Source organism: Watersipora subatra, chromosome 3, assembly GCF_963576615.1.
Source record: "Watersipora subatra chromosome 3, tzWatSuba1.1, whole genome shotgun sequence".
Taxonomy (NCBI): domain Eukaryota; kingdom Metazoa; phylum Bryozoa; class Gymnolaemata; order Cheilostomatida; family Watersiporidae; genus Watersipora; species Watersipora subatra.
In genome coordinates, this window is record NC_088710.1 from 52,716,354 (window position 1) to 52,732,505 (window position 16,152).

General features: G+C 35.1%; 1 protein-coding gene across 1 annotated transcript; it reads left to right on the forward strand.

The window, feature by feature from the left end:
- Window positions 1–10,137: 10,137 nt before the first annotated feature.
- LOC137389868 (F-box/LRR-repeat protein 15-like) lies at window positions 10,138–15,751 on the forward strand. Its single transcript, XM_068076016.1, has 4 exons — window positions 10,138–10,184; window positions 12,971–13,641; window positions 14,774–14,936; window positions 15,205–15,751. Exons 2-4 carry the CDS (start codon window positions 13,055–13,057, stop codon window positions 15,337–15,339), a joined length of 885 nt encoding a protein of 294 aa, XP_067932117.1. The 5' UTR covers window positions 10,138–10,184; window positions 12,971–13,054; the 3' UTR covers window positions 15,340–15,751.
- Window positions 15,752–16,152: the final 401 nt, after the last annotated feature.

Here is a 16,152-nt window from a genome sequence, read left to right on the forward strand (position 1 = left end):
CACCATTCTTCTGTTAGCCACCATTCTTCTGTTAGTTACCATTCTTCTGTTAGCCACCATTCTTCTGTTAGCTACCATTCTTCTGTTAGCCACCATTCTTCTGTTAGCTACCATTCTTCTGTTAGCCACCCTTCTTCTGTTAGCTACCATTCTTCTGTTAGCTACCATTCTTCTGTAAGCTACCATTCTTCTGTTAGCCACCATTCTTCTGTTAGCCACCATTCTTCTGTTAGCACCATTCTTCTGTTAGCACCATTCTTCTGTTAGCCACCATTCTTCTGTTAGCCACCATTCTTCTGTTAGCTACCATTCTTCTGTTAACTACCATTCTTCTGTTAGCCACCATTCTTCTGTTAGCTACCATTCTTCTGTTAGCTACCATTTTTCTGTTAGCTACCATTCTTCTGTTAGCTGCCATTCTTCTGTTAGCCACCATTCTTCTGTTAGCCACCATTCTTCTGTTAGCCACCATTATTCTGTTAGCTACCATTCTTCTGTTAGTCACCATTCTTCTGTTAGCCACCCTTCTTCTGTTAGCCACCATTCTTCTGTTAGCCACCATTCTTCTGTTAGCTACCATTCTTCTGTTAGCTACCATTCTTCTGTTAGCTACCATTCTTCTGTTAGCCACCATTCTTCTGTTAGCCACCATTCTTCTGTTAGCCACCATTCTTCTGTTAGCCACCATTCTTCTGTTAGCCACCATTCTTCTGTTAGCCACCATTTTTCTGTTAGCCACCATTATTCTGTTAGCTACCATTCTTCTGTAAGCTACCATTCTTCTGTTAGCTACCATTCTTCTGTTAGCCACCATTCTTCTGTTAGCTACCATTCTTCTGTTAGCTACCATTCTTCTGTTAGCCACCATTCTTCTGTTAGCCACCATTCTTCTGTTAGCTACCATTCTTCTGTTAGCTACCATTCTTCTGTTAACTACCATTCTTCTGTTAGCCACCATTCTTCTGTTAGCTGCCATTCTTCTGTTAGCTACCATTCTTCTGTTAGCTACCATTCTTCTGTTAACTACCATTCTTCTGTTAGCCACCATTCTTCTGTTAGCTGCCATTCTTCTGTTAGCTACCATTCTTCTGTTAGCCACCATTCTTCTGTTAGCCACCATTCTTCTGTTAGCTACCATTCTTCTGTTAGCTACCATTCTTCTGTTAACTACCATTCTTCTGTTAGCCACCATTCTTCTGTTAGCTGCCATTCTTCTGTTAGCTACCATTCTTCTGTTAACTACCATTCTTCTGTTAGCCACCATTATTCTGTTAGCTACCATTCTTCTGTTAGCTGCCATTCTTCTGTTAGCTACCATTCTTCTGTTAGCTACCATTCTTCTGTTAGCTACCATTCTTCTGTTAGCTACCATTCTTCTGTTAGCTACCATTCTTCTGTTAGCTACCATTCTTCTGTTAGCTACCATTCTTCTGTTAGCCACCATTCTTCTGTTAGCCACCATTCTTCTGTTAGCTACCATTCTTCTGTTAGCCGCCATTCTTCTGTTAGCTACCATTCTTCTGTTAGCTACCATTCTTCTGTTAGCCACCATTCTTCTGTTAGCCACCATTCTTCTGTTAACTACCATTCTTCTGTTAGCTACCATTCTTCTGTTAGCCACCATTCTTCTGTTAGCCACCATTCTTCTGTTAGCCACCATTATTCTGTTAGCTACCATTCTTCTGCTAGCTACCCTTCTTCTGTTAGCCACCATTCTTCTGTTAGCCGCCATTCTTCTGTTAGCTACCAATCTTCTGGTAATCACCATTCTTCTGTTAACCACCATTCTTCTGTTAGCTACCATTCTTCTGTTAGCCACCATTCTTCTGTTAGCCGCCATTCTTCCGTTAGCCACCATTCTTCTGTTAGCCACCATTCTTCTGTTAGTTACCATTCTTCTGTTAGCCACCATTCTTCTGTTAGCTACCATTCTTCTGTTAGCCACCATTCTTCTGCTAGCTACCCTTCTTCTGTTAGCCACCATTCTTCTGTTAGCCGCCATTCTTCTGTTAGCTACCAATCTTCTGGTAATCACCATTCTTCTGTTAACCACCATTCTTCTGTTAGCTACCATTCTTCTGTTAGCCACCATTCTTCTGTTAGCCGCCATTCTTCTGTTAGCTACCATTCTTCTGTTAGCCACCATTCTTCTGTTAGCTACCATTCTTCTGTTAGCTTCCATTCTTCTGTTAGCCACCATTCTTCTGTTAGCCACCCTTCTTCTGTTAGCCACCATTCTTCTGTTAGCTACCATTCTTCTGTTAGTTACCATTCTTCTGTTAGCCACCATTCTTCTGTTAGCCACCATTCTTCTGTTAGCTACCATTCTTCTGTTAGCTACCATTCTTCTGTTACCCGCAATTCTTCTGTTAGCTACCATTTTTCTGTTAGCCACCATTCTTCTGTTAGCTACCATTCTTCTGTTAGCTACCATTATTCTGTTAGCTACCATTCTTCTGTTAGCTACCATTCTTCTGTTAGCCACCATTCTTCTGTTAGCCACCATTCTTCTGTTAGCTACCATTCTTCTGTTAGCCACCATTCTTCTGTTAGCCGCCATTCTTCTGTTAGCTACCAATCTTCTGGTAATCACCATTCTTCTGTTAACCACCATTCTTCTGTTAGCTACCATTCTTCTGTTAGCTTCCATTCTTCTGTTAGCCGCCATTCTTCTGTTAGCTACCAATCTTCTGGTAATCACCATTCTTCTGTTAACCACCATTCTTCTGTTAGCCACCATTCTTCTGTTAGCCACCATTCTTCTGTTAGCCACCATTCTTCTGCTAGCTACCCTTCTTCTGTTAGCCACCATTCTTCTGTTAGCCGCCATTCTTCTGTTAGCTACCAATCTTCTGGTAATCACCATTCTTCTGTTAACCACCATTCTTCTGTTAGCTACCATTCTTCTGTTAGCCACCATTCTTCTGTTAGCCGCCATTCTTCTGTTAGCTACCATTCTTCTGTTAGCCACCATTCTTCTGTTAGCTACCATTCTTCTGTTAGCTTCCATTCTTCTGTTAGCCACCATTCTTCTGTTAGCCACCCTTCTTCTGTTAGCCACCATTCTTCTGTTAGCCACCATTCTTCTGTTAGCTACCATTCTTCTGTTAGCCACCATTCTTCTGCTAGCTACCCTTCTTCTGTTAGCCACCATTCTTCTGTTAGCCGCCATTCTTCTGTTAGCTACCAATCTTCTGGTAATCACCATTCTTCTGTTAACCACCATTCTTCTGTTAGCTACCATTCTTCTGTTAGCCACCATTCTTCTGTTAGCCGCCATTCTTCCGTTAGCCACCATTCTTCTGTTAGCCACCATTCTTCTGTTAGTTACCATTCTTCTGTTAGCCACCATTCTTCTGTTAGCTACCATTCTTCTGTTAGCCACCATTCTTCTGCTAGCTACCCTTCTTCTGTTAGCCACCATTCTTCTGTTAGCCGCCATTCTTCTGTTAGCTACCAATCTTCTGGTAATCACCATTCTTCTGTTAACCACCATTCTTCTGTTAGCTACCATTCTTCTGTTAGCTTCCATTCTTCTGTTAACCACCATTCTTCTGTTAGCCACCATTCTTCTGTTAGCCACCCTTCTTCTGTTAGCCACCATTCTTCTGTTAGCTACCATTCTTCTGTTAGCCACCCTTCTTCTGTTAGCCGCCGTTCTTCTGTTAGCTACCATTCTTCTGTTAGCCGCCATTCTTCTGTTAGCCACCCTTCTTCTGTTAGCCGCCATTCTTCTGTAAGCCACCATTCTTCCGTTAGCTGCCATTCCTCTGTTCGCTGCCCATCTTTTGTTAGCCGCCTGTCTCACACAATTTCCTCCATTTTGTCTCTGCATGACGTAAATATGGTCACCTAACTTGATAGGTAGTTGTAATGCAAAATTGAAGAAGGTTCTATTAATATTGAAAAAGTGAGTCACCTTTATACATCTTGCATTAATTTCCGAATGCGGTTATAGAGTTTCACCAGTCAGCTTAGGTTTATAATTTTTTGGAGTGCGCTAGCAAGAATTTCTTCCCTAACACATTTGTGAAATTAAAAAACTGGCCATAATTTCCCAATTTAGCTATTTTATGAAGTCACATTTTTAAAGCTTATTAACACGTTTTTTGCTTAGAGGAACAAAAAATTTGAACAAATAATTTTTAGATAACTTAGTTTTAATATAATTATATAGCGTTGCGGGCGTTAATATTTTGCAAAGATCTTGCATCTTTTTGTCCATTCTCACATCTTAAAAATGTTGATTAGACCAAGTATTTGGTCAAAATTACATAAAAATATTATTCAACCTGCAGGGAATAATGTTATTTGCTGCTGTTATTGCAATAATGTTTTGTGCTGTCAGTTAACAGTTAATTAAATAGGGAATAACTATTATATGTACTGCCTCTCGTGGTAGTACAGAGACATTCCAGACATATTAGTACCCTTAGTCTGCTGCGATGGATAGCCGGAGAATAAATTTATCCATCTCCTATCTTTTAGTGTGGCTACGGCACACCTTCTGAGAAGTCTAGTCAGACTCGTTGTTGGGTATTTTACTTCGTTTCAACAAGATGCCCAAATTAACTCCCACCCAGTTCAAAGCTGGTGGCCCCAGTTTAATCGTTTGTTTCTGACCCATAATGCAGATTGTATCAGTCTTCATGGTTATCCAATAGCAAAGACAAGTACCCGGCCCTTGAAGTCTACATCATATCAAAATATTGTCAAAATAATATTGATACAACAAAAATGGGAATGATTTTACTAGCGTTGCGTGAAATTTTAACATGCAATTAACTTGCAACCAAACTACTTCTGTTAGAATCATCTGTCGATTATTCACAGAATTTTATCAATGTGAGCTAAGATGCTTTTGTCTTGAACATGTATTTTATTTGTCATAATTTCAATAAAACCCAAATTCACCAAATTTCTTTCTCTAGGGTGAAACCTAAAGATTGGATCCAAGCTTAGAACGGATTTCAATTTTTTTCGGGAAACATTTTAATTGCCCGCGGTCGGTTGTTTATTCCTAACAGGTACTCGAGGTCGCAAACATCCCTGCTGTTGACGCGACCTTTATTAATGAACTGAGAGAATGTGGAATAGGAACAGATACTCTGGAGTACCCTTTCCAACTTAGAAAATCCTAATGTGAAAGGTTGATGGAACTTACATTTGCAAACTGAAATAGTTAAGACATCTTTTAGCCTTTACATTATCAAAAAAATACCACAATAAAAATTTATGAAGCATACAATAACTATATCTTATAATTATATTATATAACAAATACAGCATTATGTAAGTAATGATGATGGGTATCTATATTAATTAACATGTAAAAGCATTTATGGTAATACTCTTAAATAGTCATTGTGAGTTTTATCTTTTTAAAACCTGGCTATTTTCTTGAGTCAAAAAATCATATTAATTTTGTGTCTTATAACAATGATGAAATTGCGCAATATCTACTCTCAAATAATCTGCAACAGTTTTTTGTTGTTCAGTTTTTACTTTGGGTGAAATAAAGGACAGACTGTTTTGATAGCTACTTTAGGCTTCTTGAAAACAGTAAAGTTAGTTTAGCATGATAAAATCTTAGACATACTCAAAGCCATACTACCATAGACATATTTAACCAGATAAAATCCTGGACAAGTCAGCCTAATGTCGCTATATGTACTATCAAATCAAGCTGGTATAAAAATGGATATAGCCAAAAAGATACAGTCGCATACATGTATATAGTAAGTTGAGACCATAGACATAATCAACCTAACAAAATCATATGCATAGTATATGTTGTAGTACATTTTATAGTCATAGCTATAATTGACATGATATAACTATAATAATGACTTATCTGAAAAAAAAAACCAGAGACATAATCAGCTTGATATGCATATAGATAAAATTAGCGTGATGTTAACAAAGACACCATCACTCTGATATAAATATAGACATAATCAACCTGATATAAACATAGACATAGTCAACCTCATATAAACGAAGACATGACCAATCTGATATAAACATAGACATACTCAGCCTGATATAAACTTGGACATAATCATCTTGATATAAACATAGACATAATCAACCTGATATAATCAGACATTATCAACTTGATATAAACAGACGTAATCAACTTGATATAAACATACATATAATCAGTTTGATATAGACATAGACATGATCAACTTGATATAAACATAAACATAGTCAACCTGATATAAACAGAAACATAATCAACCTGATATGAACATAGACATAATTAACCTGATATAAACATAGACATAATCAACCTGATATAAACATAGACATAATCAACCTGATATAAACAGACATAATCAACTTGATATAAACAGACGTAATCAACTTGATATAAACAGACATAATCAACTTGATATAAACAGACATAGCCAACTTGATATAAACAGACATAGCCAACCTGATATAAACAGACATAGCCAACCTGATATAAACAGACATAATCAACCTGATATAAACATAGACATAATCAACCTGATATAAACAGACATAATCAACTTGATATAAACAGACGTAATCAACTTGATATAAACAGACATAATCAACTTGATATAAACAGACATAGCCAACTTGATATAAACAGACATAGCCAACCTGATATAAACAGACATAATCAACCTGATATAAACAGAGACATAATCAGCCTGATATAAACAGACATAATCAACTTGATATAAGCAGCGACATAATCAACTTGATATAAACAGACATAGCCAACTTGATATAAACAGACATAGCCAACCTGATATAAACAGACATAATCAACCTGATATAAACAGAGACATAATCAACCTGATATAAACAGACATAATCAACTTGATATAAGCATAGACATAATCAACTTGATATAAACAGACATAATCAACCTGATATAAACAGAGACATAATCAACTTGATATAAACAGACTTTACCTCATATGAACAGACATATTCAATCTAGCATAAACATGGACATAATTAACCTAATCTAACTATTTACATCACACATTAAATGTGTAACCATAAACGAAATCCACATTATGTAATCGTAGGTCTAGTCAATATTATATGACCATAGACACAGTTCACATGATGTAATCATGGATATAATCAAAATAGTATAGGTAGTTATAGACATAATCAACTTGTCATGACGAAGCATAGCCAACCTAATATAACCAAAGACTTAATCGATTTGATACAACTAAAATCATACATATATAATCAATACGATAATCTATAATAGACTCAAACTATGAAATACATAATGTGTAGATGGTTCAGCAGGTTTAGCCTATGTCAAGAGTGCTTGTAGCGCGATAGATCAAAACTGCCATTCAGTATGGAAACACGTACTCGGTTGGCATCTAAGAAGCATTTATTTTCTTGACTTGGATTTTACTACTTGATTGTAGTTTGTAGTTTTGTATTGGTCATTGTATGCATGACTAAACCATTGGATGTATTCTATGAAGCAGCTTTCTATAAAATAGATTAGTCGAGCGGCCGGAGCTTTTTTGACATATCATGATGCAGTAGCAGGAGCATATTTGTCAGTATGTTGCTGGCCTTGAATCTCACTGCCTTTCTCACTGTCAATCAAGTGAGAAACGTACAATTTCTTTTAAATTTGGTCTTAGCTCAAGCTATTTTTTGGTATTGTTTAGTTCAGTGAAAGTATTACATTGCTAATTTTTGTTTTCTAAAGACACTTCAAATCTAAATATAATTATTTGGATTAATCCGAAAATTAAAAAACCTCAACTCCACTGTTTTTTGTTTGTTTACATTTACGTAACTCCACTGCAGAAGAACTAGCTGAGCAGGAAAGAAAAAGACAATTAAACATTTTCATTTTTGCCTTTAATCTTTTTTGGCATATTTTTATTCAGAGTTGGTAAAGTTTTTATTTAGCTGTTAGTTTTGCCTATTCTCTTTGCACACTGTATGTAGTACATGATGGAATAATTATAAATAAGCTAATGAACGGAATTTACCTATACTCTTCCTCCTCGGTGAACTTTCTACCCCTGCATCAAACTAACCAATAAGGGCGAAATGTAAGCTAGCGACAGAAGGTAGTTTTAGCAGAAATAATGGGACAATTAACACTCTCAAGCCTGGGTCCAAGATAAATTAGGATGTTGTTTTCTCACCAGATCCTAGACCTCGACAAAAGTCAGCTGTGTAGTTTTGTTTCTCCTATTTTAGGCTTGGGTAGGATTACGAAATTTTAGCCGCTTTATACTTAACATACATGTACATAGATGTTTATAAAGCTTTGAAAAATGACTCGAGGCATTTCAATTTGCATCAAAAACTTAACAATCCCAATTATTTTGCATCATATGTCGTGTAAGAATCGACTCAATTCACAATTCATTGCAAAAACATCATAATTCAATTGTCAATTCTGTAGCTATCCTAACTTCAAAGACTCGATTCAATTCTCCAATATCAACACAATCAATTCTCTATTAACTCTTACAAAAATATAAGAATGCAGCCCAGTATTAGATATTTATATTATATATTAGTATTAGATACTGGTTGTTTGCCCAAAATGCAGAAAGCCAGTATCTAATACTGGTTATCTAACCTGGTTCTGTATTTTCAGCATAATGCTATAGTTTCAATTCGATTTGTCTATTAATTCTTGACATATTGTAAAAATACTGAAAGCATTTCAAACTGACAAAGAGATCAGAAATGACTGTTGACACACTGATTGAAGTTTGTGGTAATGAAGGCTCAGAAATAGAGAAAGCTAAAAAAAATTTTCTCATCAGCCACAATAACTTTACAGTAAAACTAGGTGTTTTTCTAGTCATAAAATCTATGTGCCTTCTATCAGACTCGGTGTACTGCAATCATTATGTTTTTTAAGTTGCTTCTAAACATCACTTATTCAAGATGGTGTGAAATAAGAACTTTTCACTCTACTTGATTTCTGCTTCTTTCATTATTTTCAGCAAGCTTGGGACTGTCAGAGTTAGAAACGATAAATAAATTAGACCTTCAAATTTATGTTTAGTTTAAAAGGAGTTGTGCTATTTTACATGCTTTCACAGTCGATGGAAACTCTCTAATACGATCTAGAATCAGGGAACTGCTTGTATAGACAAGCCAAAGTTTCAAAATATCCATTGAATGATGATGCTTTGAGAATTTTACTGAATGATTGTCCAATAGTCAGTCTCCTGTCAACACGAGAACGCAGACTATCAGAGAGTCTTATAATAAAGAAAAACAATCAATTCTACCCTAGACCCGTATCAATAATAAAACTTGTTGTTTTTGTATTAAACAGATTTTTATCTCACCAATGATTCAATTGGTTTTTGTCAGACTACTATTAACAGGCCAGTATTAAAAGATGAAACAAGTCACAGTGCTGCATGAAACTATAAACAGTAAATCTATTTTAATAAGTTATTGCAAGAAAAATACCAAATGTCAGTAATAAATACATGTATTAAACAATGATCAAAAGGTGATTAATTCTACTTTGCTACAGCAATCTTTAGCACTAAAATGACGCTGCTGTATTGTTGCTGAAATATCAAAATATTAAATGCCAGGTCAACTATGCAAGTATATTAATTTTAAATGTTGATTACACTAAAAAAGATTTTTTAAGCACAAACTCTTGCACGCCAGTTTACACTCACACCCCTTCATATTTTTACTATCCATCCCTGCTCAGTCTCATGAGAGACTCTGATTGCCTGGTCTTACCATTGTTGTGATTGCGGTGTATGGAAAACCACAAAAAGCGTTAAACATGGATAAAAACAAAAAAGCATTCATACTTTCCTTTTTTAATTAAAGTAGTGTTTCATATCACATTGTAATCAATGTAATGGTTCAAAGGGTCCACGTAAAACGTGGAATCGGTATTATTGACATTATATATATTGTTGACATTGATAATCAAGACTTTGTGATAAAAATGGAGTTGTCATTTCATTGTTACTGTATCAATAGAAGTATGCGGAAGTTGAGTGAATTAGACCTAGATCGACCAACATTCATGAACTTTTTTCTTTCCCACTTCACTATACGCACACTATGACAGTATTATAACTAAGGCTATCCATTTATCTACATCTTTCGGATCTACGACGTACAAATATATCAAAAAACAGCTACAACCAGATTCTGTATGTTTGCATGAGTGAATCGTCGCACCTCGCTAGAGTAGTCACTTTTCAGCATCTGAATGTTATCTAACATTTGCTAGCATTGTAGAATACACAACACTTTTATAAATAAATTGATACTGTAAAACGTTGTCTTTACCAAAATGGTTGTTTTGCAGTTGGTAAGGTTTTTGTAAACTCGTTTCTACGACCATTCGGTTTTAGATAAACTCGTACAGACTTGAACTATTAGAGACATTTCTTTATTGCTGGATTGTATGGTATCTTATAAAGTTGCATTGCTGCTCTACAAGCCCCCAGAGTGGACGTTTGATTAAATATTTTAGCTACATTTATGTGTAGCATTAACGTTTGGCAACCAGATCAGAACTTGTGGTTTTCTGTTGGTCAGTTCAAATTAGCTTTTCTTAGGTTCTATTTGAATTTCTCTTATAATTTATACAATGTTCACAGATTTTATCTCCACGAACACTATCAGCTTGTGATGGATGCCACAGATAATATTTGCCGTCTCTTCAATTTTTAATAAAATTTTGTAATTAGCTTGGAATACTGTTTACTGGTACTGTTATACAAAAAACTGTTACTGTTAGACTGACCCTTGGAAAAAACTAAATCTCATTCTAAGAAGACATTTTTGAATCATTATATTTAGGCAAGTATTACTAATATGGTTCAAGGCATTGTTTTGATTATGGACATGGTTTTTTATCTGTGGGCAAAACGTCAAGTGTAAGTTGAATTAATTTTATAGTTAGCATACAATAGTCTATGGGTTGCTGTGATAAAGTACAGGATCTTAAGTTTTGGTTTTTTAAGCATATTCATGTACGGTCAAAAGACAGCCACCAGTTCTACTGAGAAATTAGGTTATCAGTACGTACAGAGAACTTGTTGCTGATAATTAATGACGATTTACCTTTGTTAATGTAAAAATTCATTGTATTCTTTGCATTGTAGTACCATTGCATCAGTTCTTTGTCAGACGTAATGCATGTTTTTATTTATTATGTTGAACGTTTGACTTGATTTAATAAATATTCCTAATATTGAGGTGGTCTAGCTGCAATTGTGGTTGGAAGCTTAACATCAAAATGAATCGATGATGGTTGACTACAATCTAACGATTCACCATAGAAGATTACAAAGTTGTTATGCAAAATACTGATATAAATAGAATTTAATAGAGTTATACCCGAAAACTATAAACGCAGCAATATGTGATATAGTTTATTGTCAGTCCTGTTTTGCCAATGCAGTCACAGCTTGAAGAAGCAGACCGCTTAAAAACTAGGTGAGCAAAAATCAACTGGCTCACCCGGATCCATTAATTTTTTTTAACCCATGGCATGCTCAGCATTTTGCACCATCCTGCTTATCCTTCAACTGGCAATGTAACAACTGCATTAGTTTGCTCATACGGCTGAGGCTGCACACTTCACGAGATAGTTTTTCTACTTCACGAGCTTTTGTCATAATTGTTTTGGAGATGTCCTCTCTCACTTTACAGATAGCATACTTGTCTGTTGCCATCCACCAACTTGGAAGTTACACCTACCAAAGTAGCTGCTGGAGGATAGCAAACTTGCTGTTCAACTCTAGCACTGATGCTGACTTGCAGCGCAGAGACTTGAGGGGAAGAAGATAGTTTCCTAAAAAGCTCACAAATACATTTAATTGAGTAGTTACTTCACCCACATCTCTTGTAGGTGATATCAATAAAGCTAGTAACACAATTTGTTTGACATAGTATTCGATATAGAGAAACAGACCATGGTGTCTTTTTGCTTTCCGACTGGGCAGCTCAAGTTCAGTTTGTTGACAAAAACAAAATGGAGCCGAGATTGTTTATACGGCGACATCTCCGTGTCTCAAGATTCTGAACAGTCAGCAACAAACTCATTCATGACACAAGTTTGGCATAAGCTTGCTGTTTATTTTGTGTTTATGCCTGGTGTTACTGCTTATTATTATTACTGCTTATTATTACTGCTTATTATTATTACTGCTTATTATTACTGCTTATTATTATTACTGCTTATTATTATTACTGCTTGTTATTACTGCTTATTATTCCTGCTTATTATTATTACTGCTTGTTATTATTACTGCTTATTATTACTGCTTATTATTACTGCTTATTATTACTACTTATTATTACTGCTTATTATTATTACTGCTTATTATTCCTGCTTATTATTATTACTGCTAGTTATTACTGCTTATTATTACTGCTTATTATTATTACTGCTTATTATTATTACTGCTTATTATTACTGCTTATTATTACTGCTTATTATTATTACTGCTTATTATTACTGCTTATTATTACTACTTCTTATTACTGCTTATTATTATTACTGCTTATTATTCCTGCTTATTATTATTACTGCTAGTTATTACTGCTTATTATTACTGCTTATTATTATTACTGCTTATTATTATTACTGCTTATTATTATTACTGCTTATTATTATTACTGCTTATTATTATTACTGCTTATTATTATTACTGCTTATTATTATTACTGCTTATTATTATTACTGCTTATTATTATTACTGCTTATTATGGTCTGGTACTGATTGTAAATCAGGTTCCAGCTTTAGTTTTGCGTAATGTCTGACATTGATTCAAAAGTAACTGTCCATGCTTAGTTCTCAAACAAGTCTGGCCCTCATTTATTCTCAATTGCAATTTCGCTTTCTGATGAATGAATTATCATTGTTATAGAGACACCCATGCTTTGAACAAAGCATTAAAACAAACTAATCATTCTTGATTTCAGGGAACTAAGGCAATTCAGGAAACTAAGGAAATTCAGGGAACTAAGGCAATTCAGGGAACTAAGGCAATTCAGGGAACTAAGGCAATGACTGCCTTACCTTGTCTTGATGCAAACTCTGACAGTGGGTCTGAAATGAAAACTCCAAGCTTGGAGGCTCTTCCAGTTGACGACGTCATTTTTAAATCTATATTTAGTAAGTTGGACTTGAAGGCTCTTTCCAATTTGGCCAACACTTGCACAGCTTACAGAAACATGGTGCATAAATACTTTCAAACATTGAAGGTCATTGATATCGGAAACCATGGATCGAAGATCAGTGAACGAGCGCTGAATGTACTACTTGGGGAAAATTATTGCTGCCAAAAGGTGCTCCTTCGTAACTGCCGATCATCTCTTATAGACCAAATTTTTCAGCCATTCTTGGAACGAAACCCACACCTTTCACATGTTAACCTGACGAATTGTACTAGTTTATCCAACTCCAGTTTGCATATATTGACTGTTAACTGCATGCAATTGGTTCGGTTGTCTCTGAGTGGGTGTGTATGGACCACTCCAGAGGCAGTAACAAATCTTGGTATACACTGTAACTCCATAGAGGTTTTTGATTTATCTGGATGCTGGAATATCAATGATGACTGCATTTCAACAATCTCCTCCACATGTCCAAGGTATTTAAATACATGTACATACATGCAAATACTGTCGCACCTTTCAAAGTCATTTGCTATGATCTAGTGCAGTCATAATTAACTCATTTGACTGTCACAAAATTTGAAAAATGTATCTTATCGTAAAATAAAAAAGGTTTTTTCATGTTTTGGCTATAGTGTGTAAAAGGATATCAGCGAATGTGTTGTATATGGGTGGGAGATTTGCAGTTGTAAAAGTTGATGAATCATTTCTTTAATTTCAACTTCAGTATGTTTTGTATAATTTGGTTGTAAAATATCAAATGGTGTGTTTAAGATTAATAATCACAGACAAAGCTCTCATGCTATGTAAATGTAGCCGAGAAGGTAAAAGTAGCTGAGAAGGCGAAAGTAGCCGAGAAGGCGAAAGTAGCCGAGAAAGCGAAAGTAGCCGAGAAAGCGAAAGCAGCCGAAGTTTGCTCATAATAATTGTAAATCCGCCTATTTTGTCTATGTTATTGTTTACTTCCAATTAGGGAGATAACTCTAATTTTTCCATCATATTTCGTAAAACTCCTGTCTGTAACAGTTTTTCATACAAAGAATTATTTTTCTTGTAAGGATTGCCACAAAATGCTGTTTCTGAGACAAGAGATCACAGTACGATATCCTTGATTAGCGCTCTGGAGTCATTAAATGTCTAATCACTGGGTGTTGCCAAGTAACTGTTTTATCGCTTTCAAGTTAATACGACTGGGAATGCAAATCTCCTGTCTTGATAAATTTTTGCATCCAATTTGCAAAACTAGTCGAGTTTTAACTATTTTATGGATTAAAATGAGGTTTTGATATACCTTCATAAAACTGTTTATCTAGTTAATGTAACATTTTTGCGGCATAAGTGTGACAGCTCCTTTTTAATTTTTTCATATTATTGCCCACTAATAGAAAGAGCAGCAATTGCTCTCTGTGCATAATAAAAAAATGCTGACATCATTCTCGTACTAATAATACACACTGTATTCTAATGCTGTTAAACTATGCATATAGGCATAGTATCAACTTTGCCTTTGCATGCTAGTCTTCAATTAGCGTTCTTTTGTTTTACTTTCTTTTGTCTTTCTACTTTCTTTCTTACTGTCTTTTGTCTTTCTTCATGATTTCTCATTAGGTTAACCGACTTAAATATATCAAGGATTTATGGCATCTCTGACAAAAGTATCAAATCTATAGCCAGAAACAGCTCTTGCATAAGGCGACTCAATGTGAGCGAATGTTGGAGAATCACTGATGAAGGCTTATGGATGCTTTTAGAATACTCCAAACATTTAAAGGTAGGACTAACACTGCACTAGTGTGAATGGAGCTCGATTCGCATGACTTGTGCGTTTATTTATTCCAACTACAATCTAATATTAACATAGTAAATCATGGTTAGTATTGCTAATAACAATTTGAACTAGTGTCCTCGCAAGTCCAAGGTTGACACTACTCTCCATATAGGCAATCTTGTACATGTACTACAACTTTTCCTTGCTTATGTTTGCTTATATTAAATTCAGCATGCTATTATGACATCTTACATCACTTAGCTGATTCTAGATGCTGCAAGTGAAAGGCTGCCGATCAGTGAGTGTTGGTTTACTCGCGTCATTCAAGACAAAGGGAGTATTCACTGACAGCTTAATCCTAAAACCTTCAAATCACTTGAGAAATGCACCACCTGTTCAGATATAACCGGAGTTTCACTTCTGTTATCCCGAACATCCTCGTAGATTGTATTTCTGTATTGTATTGTAGTTATGATGACCCATAAAACCATACAGCGGGGCAAGTACAATATTAAGATGTTTTGCTCATACAGTAACTGTGGCTTTTCTAATCTAAAATAAAGAGTTAACATTCAAGTGTTCAAAAATGATATCAACAAATAGGGAATACCAACATAGATCTATTTTTAGCATCAAGCCTAGTCTTCATCATGATTGATGAAACATTTTTTTATTCTAATTTGTGGCTAACTTACGACAATTTCTATTTGATGTTAAAATCAATTTTTGGCTTGTATACTAATTTTACATCAGTCATACAAATATATATATACTAAAACAATTTAATTAAATGGAATTAATTTCCACTCGGACCAACATCATATGCATTTAAGAATAAACTATGCACATTCTTGCATGCCTGTGGAACAGGTTTTGGTATCTAACACGGAACAACCTTAACAGCAAAGACAGGTCAACAAGAACAAATGTTTGTAACTAAATCTTTTTCTGTTGTGCTTATGCTATCAAATGTTACATTGAAGAATTGAGACAAAAAATTGTACAACTACCATCAAACTTTCAAAAAACTGCACAACTACATTCAAACATGGAAAAAACTGTACAACTATGTTCACCTGGATAACCCTACAACCACATTCAAACTTTCAAGGTGCTGTACAATCAGATTTGATCTTCCAAAAAACTGTAAAACTAGATTTGAACTTACAAAACACTATACAACTAACTACATTTGGACTTTCGAAATACTGCACGACTA

Bases quoted from the DNA above. Each gene is read 5' to 3' on its own strand.
- LOC137389868 (XM_068076016.1), top strand. From the start codon at position 13,055: ATGACTGCCTTACCTTGTCTTGATGCAAACTCTGACAGTGGGTCTGAA. The intron at 13,642-14,773 runs GTATTTAAATAC...ATTTCTCATTAG, and splicing joins ATCTCCTCCACATGTCCAAG to GTTAACCGACTTAAATATAT. The intron at 14,937-15,204 runs GTAGGACTAACA...AGCTGATTCTAG, and splicing joins AATACTCCAAACATTTAAAG to ATGCTGCAAGTGAAAGGCTG.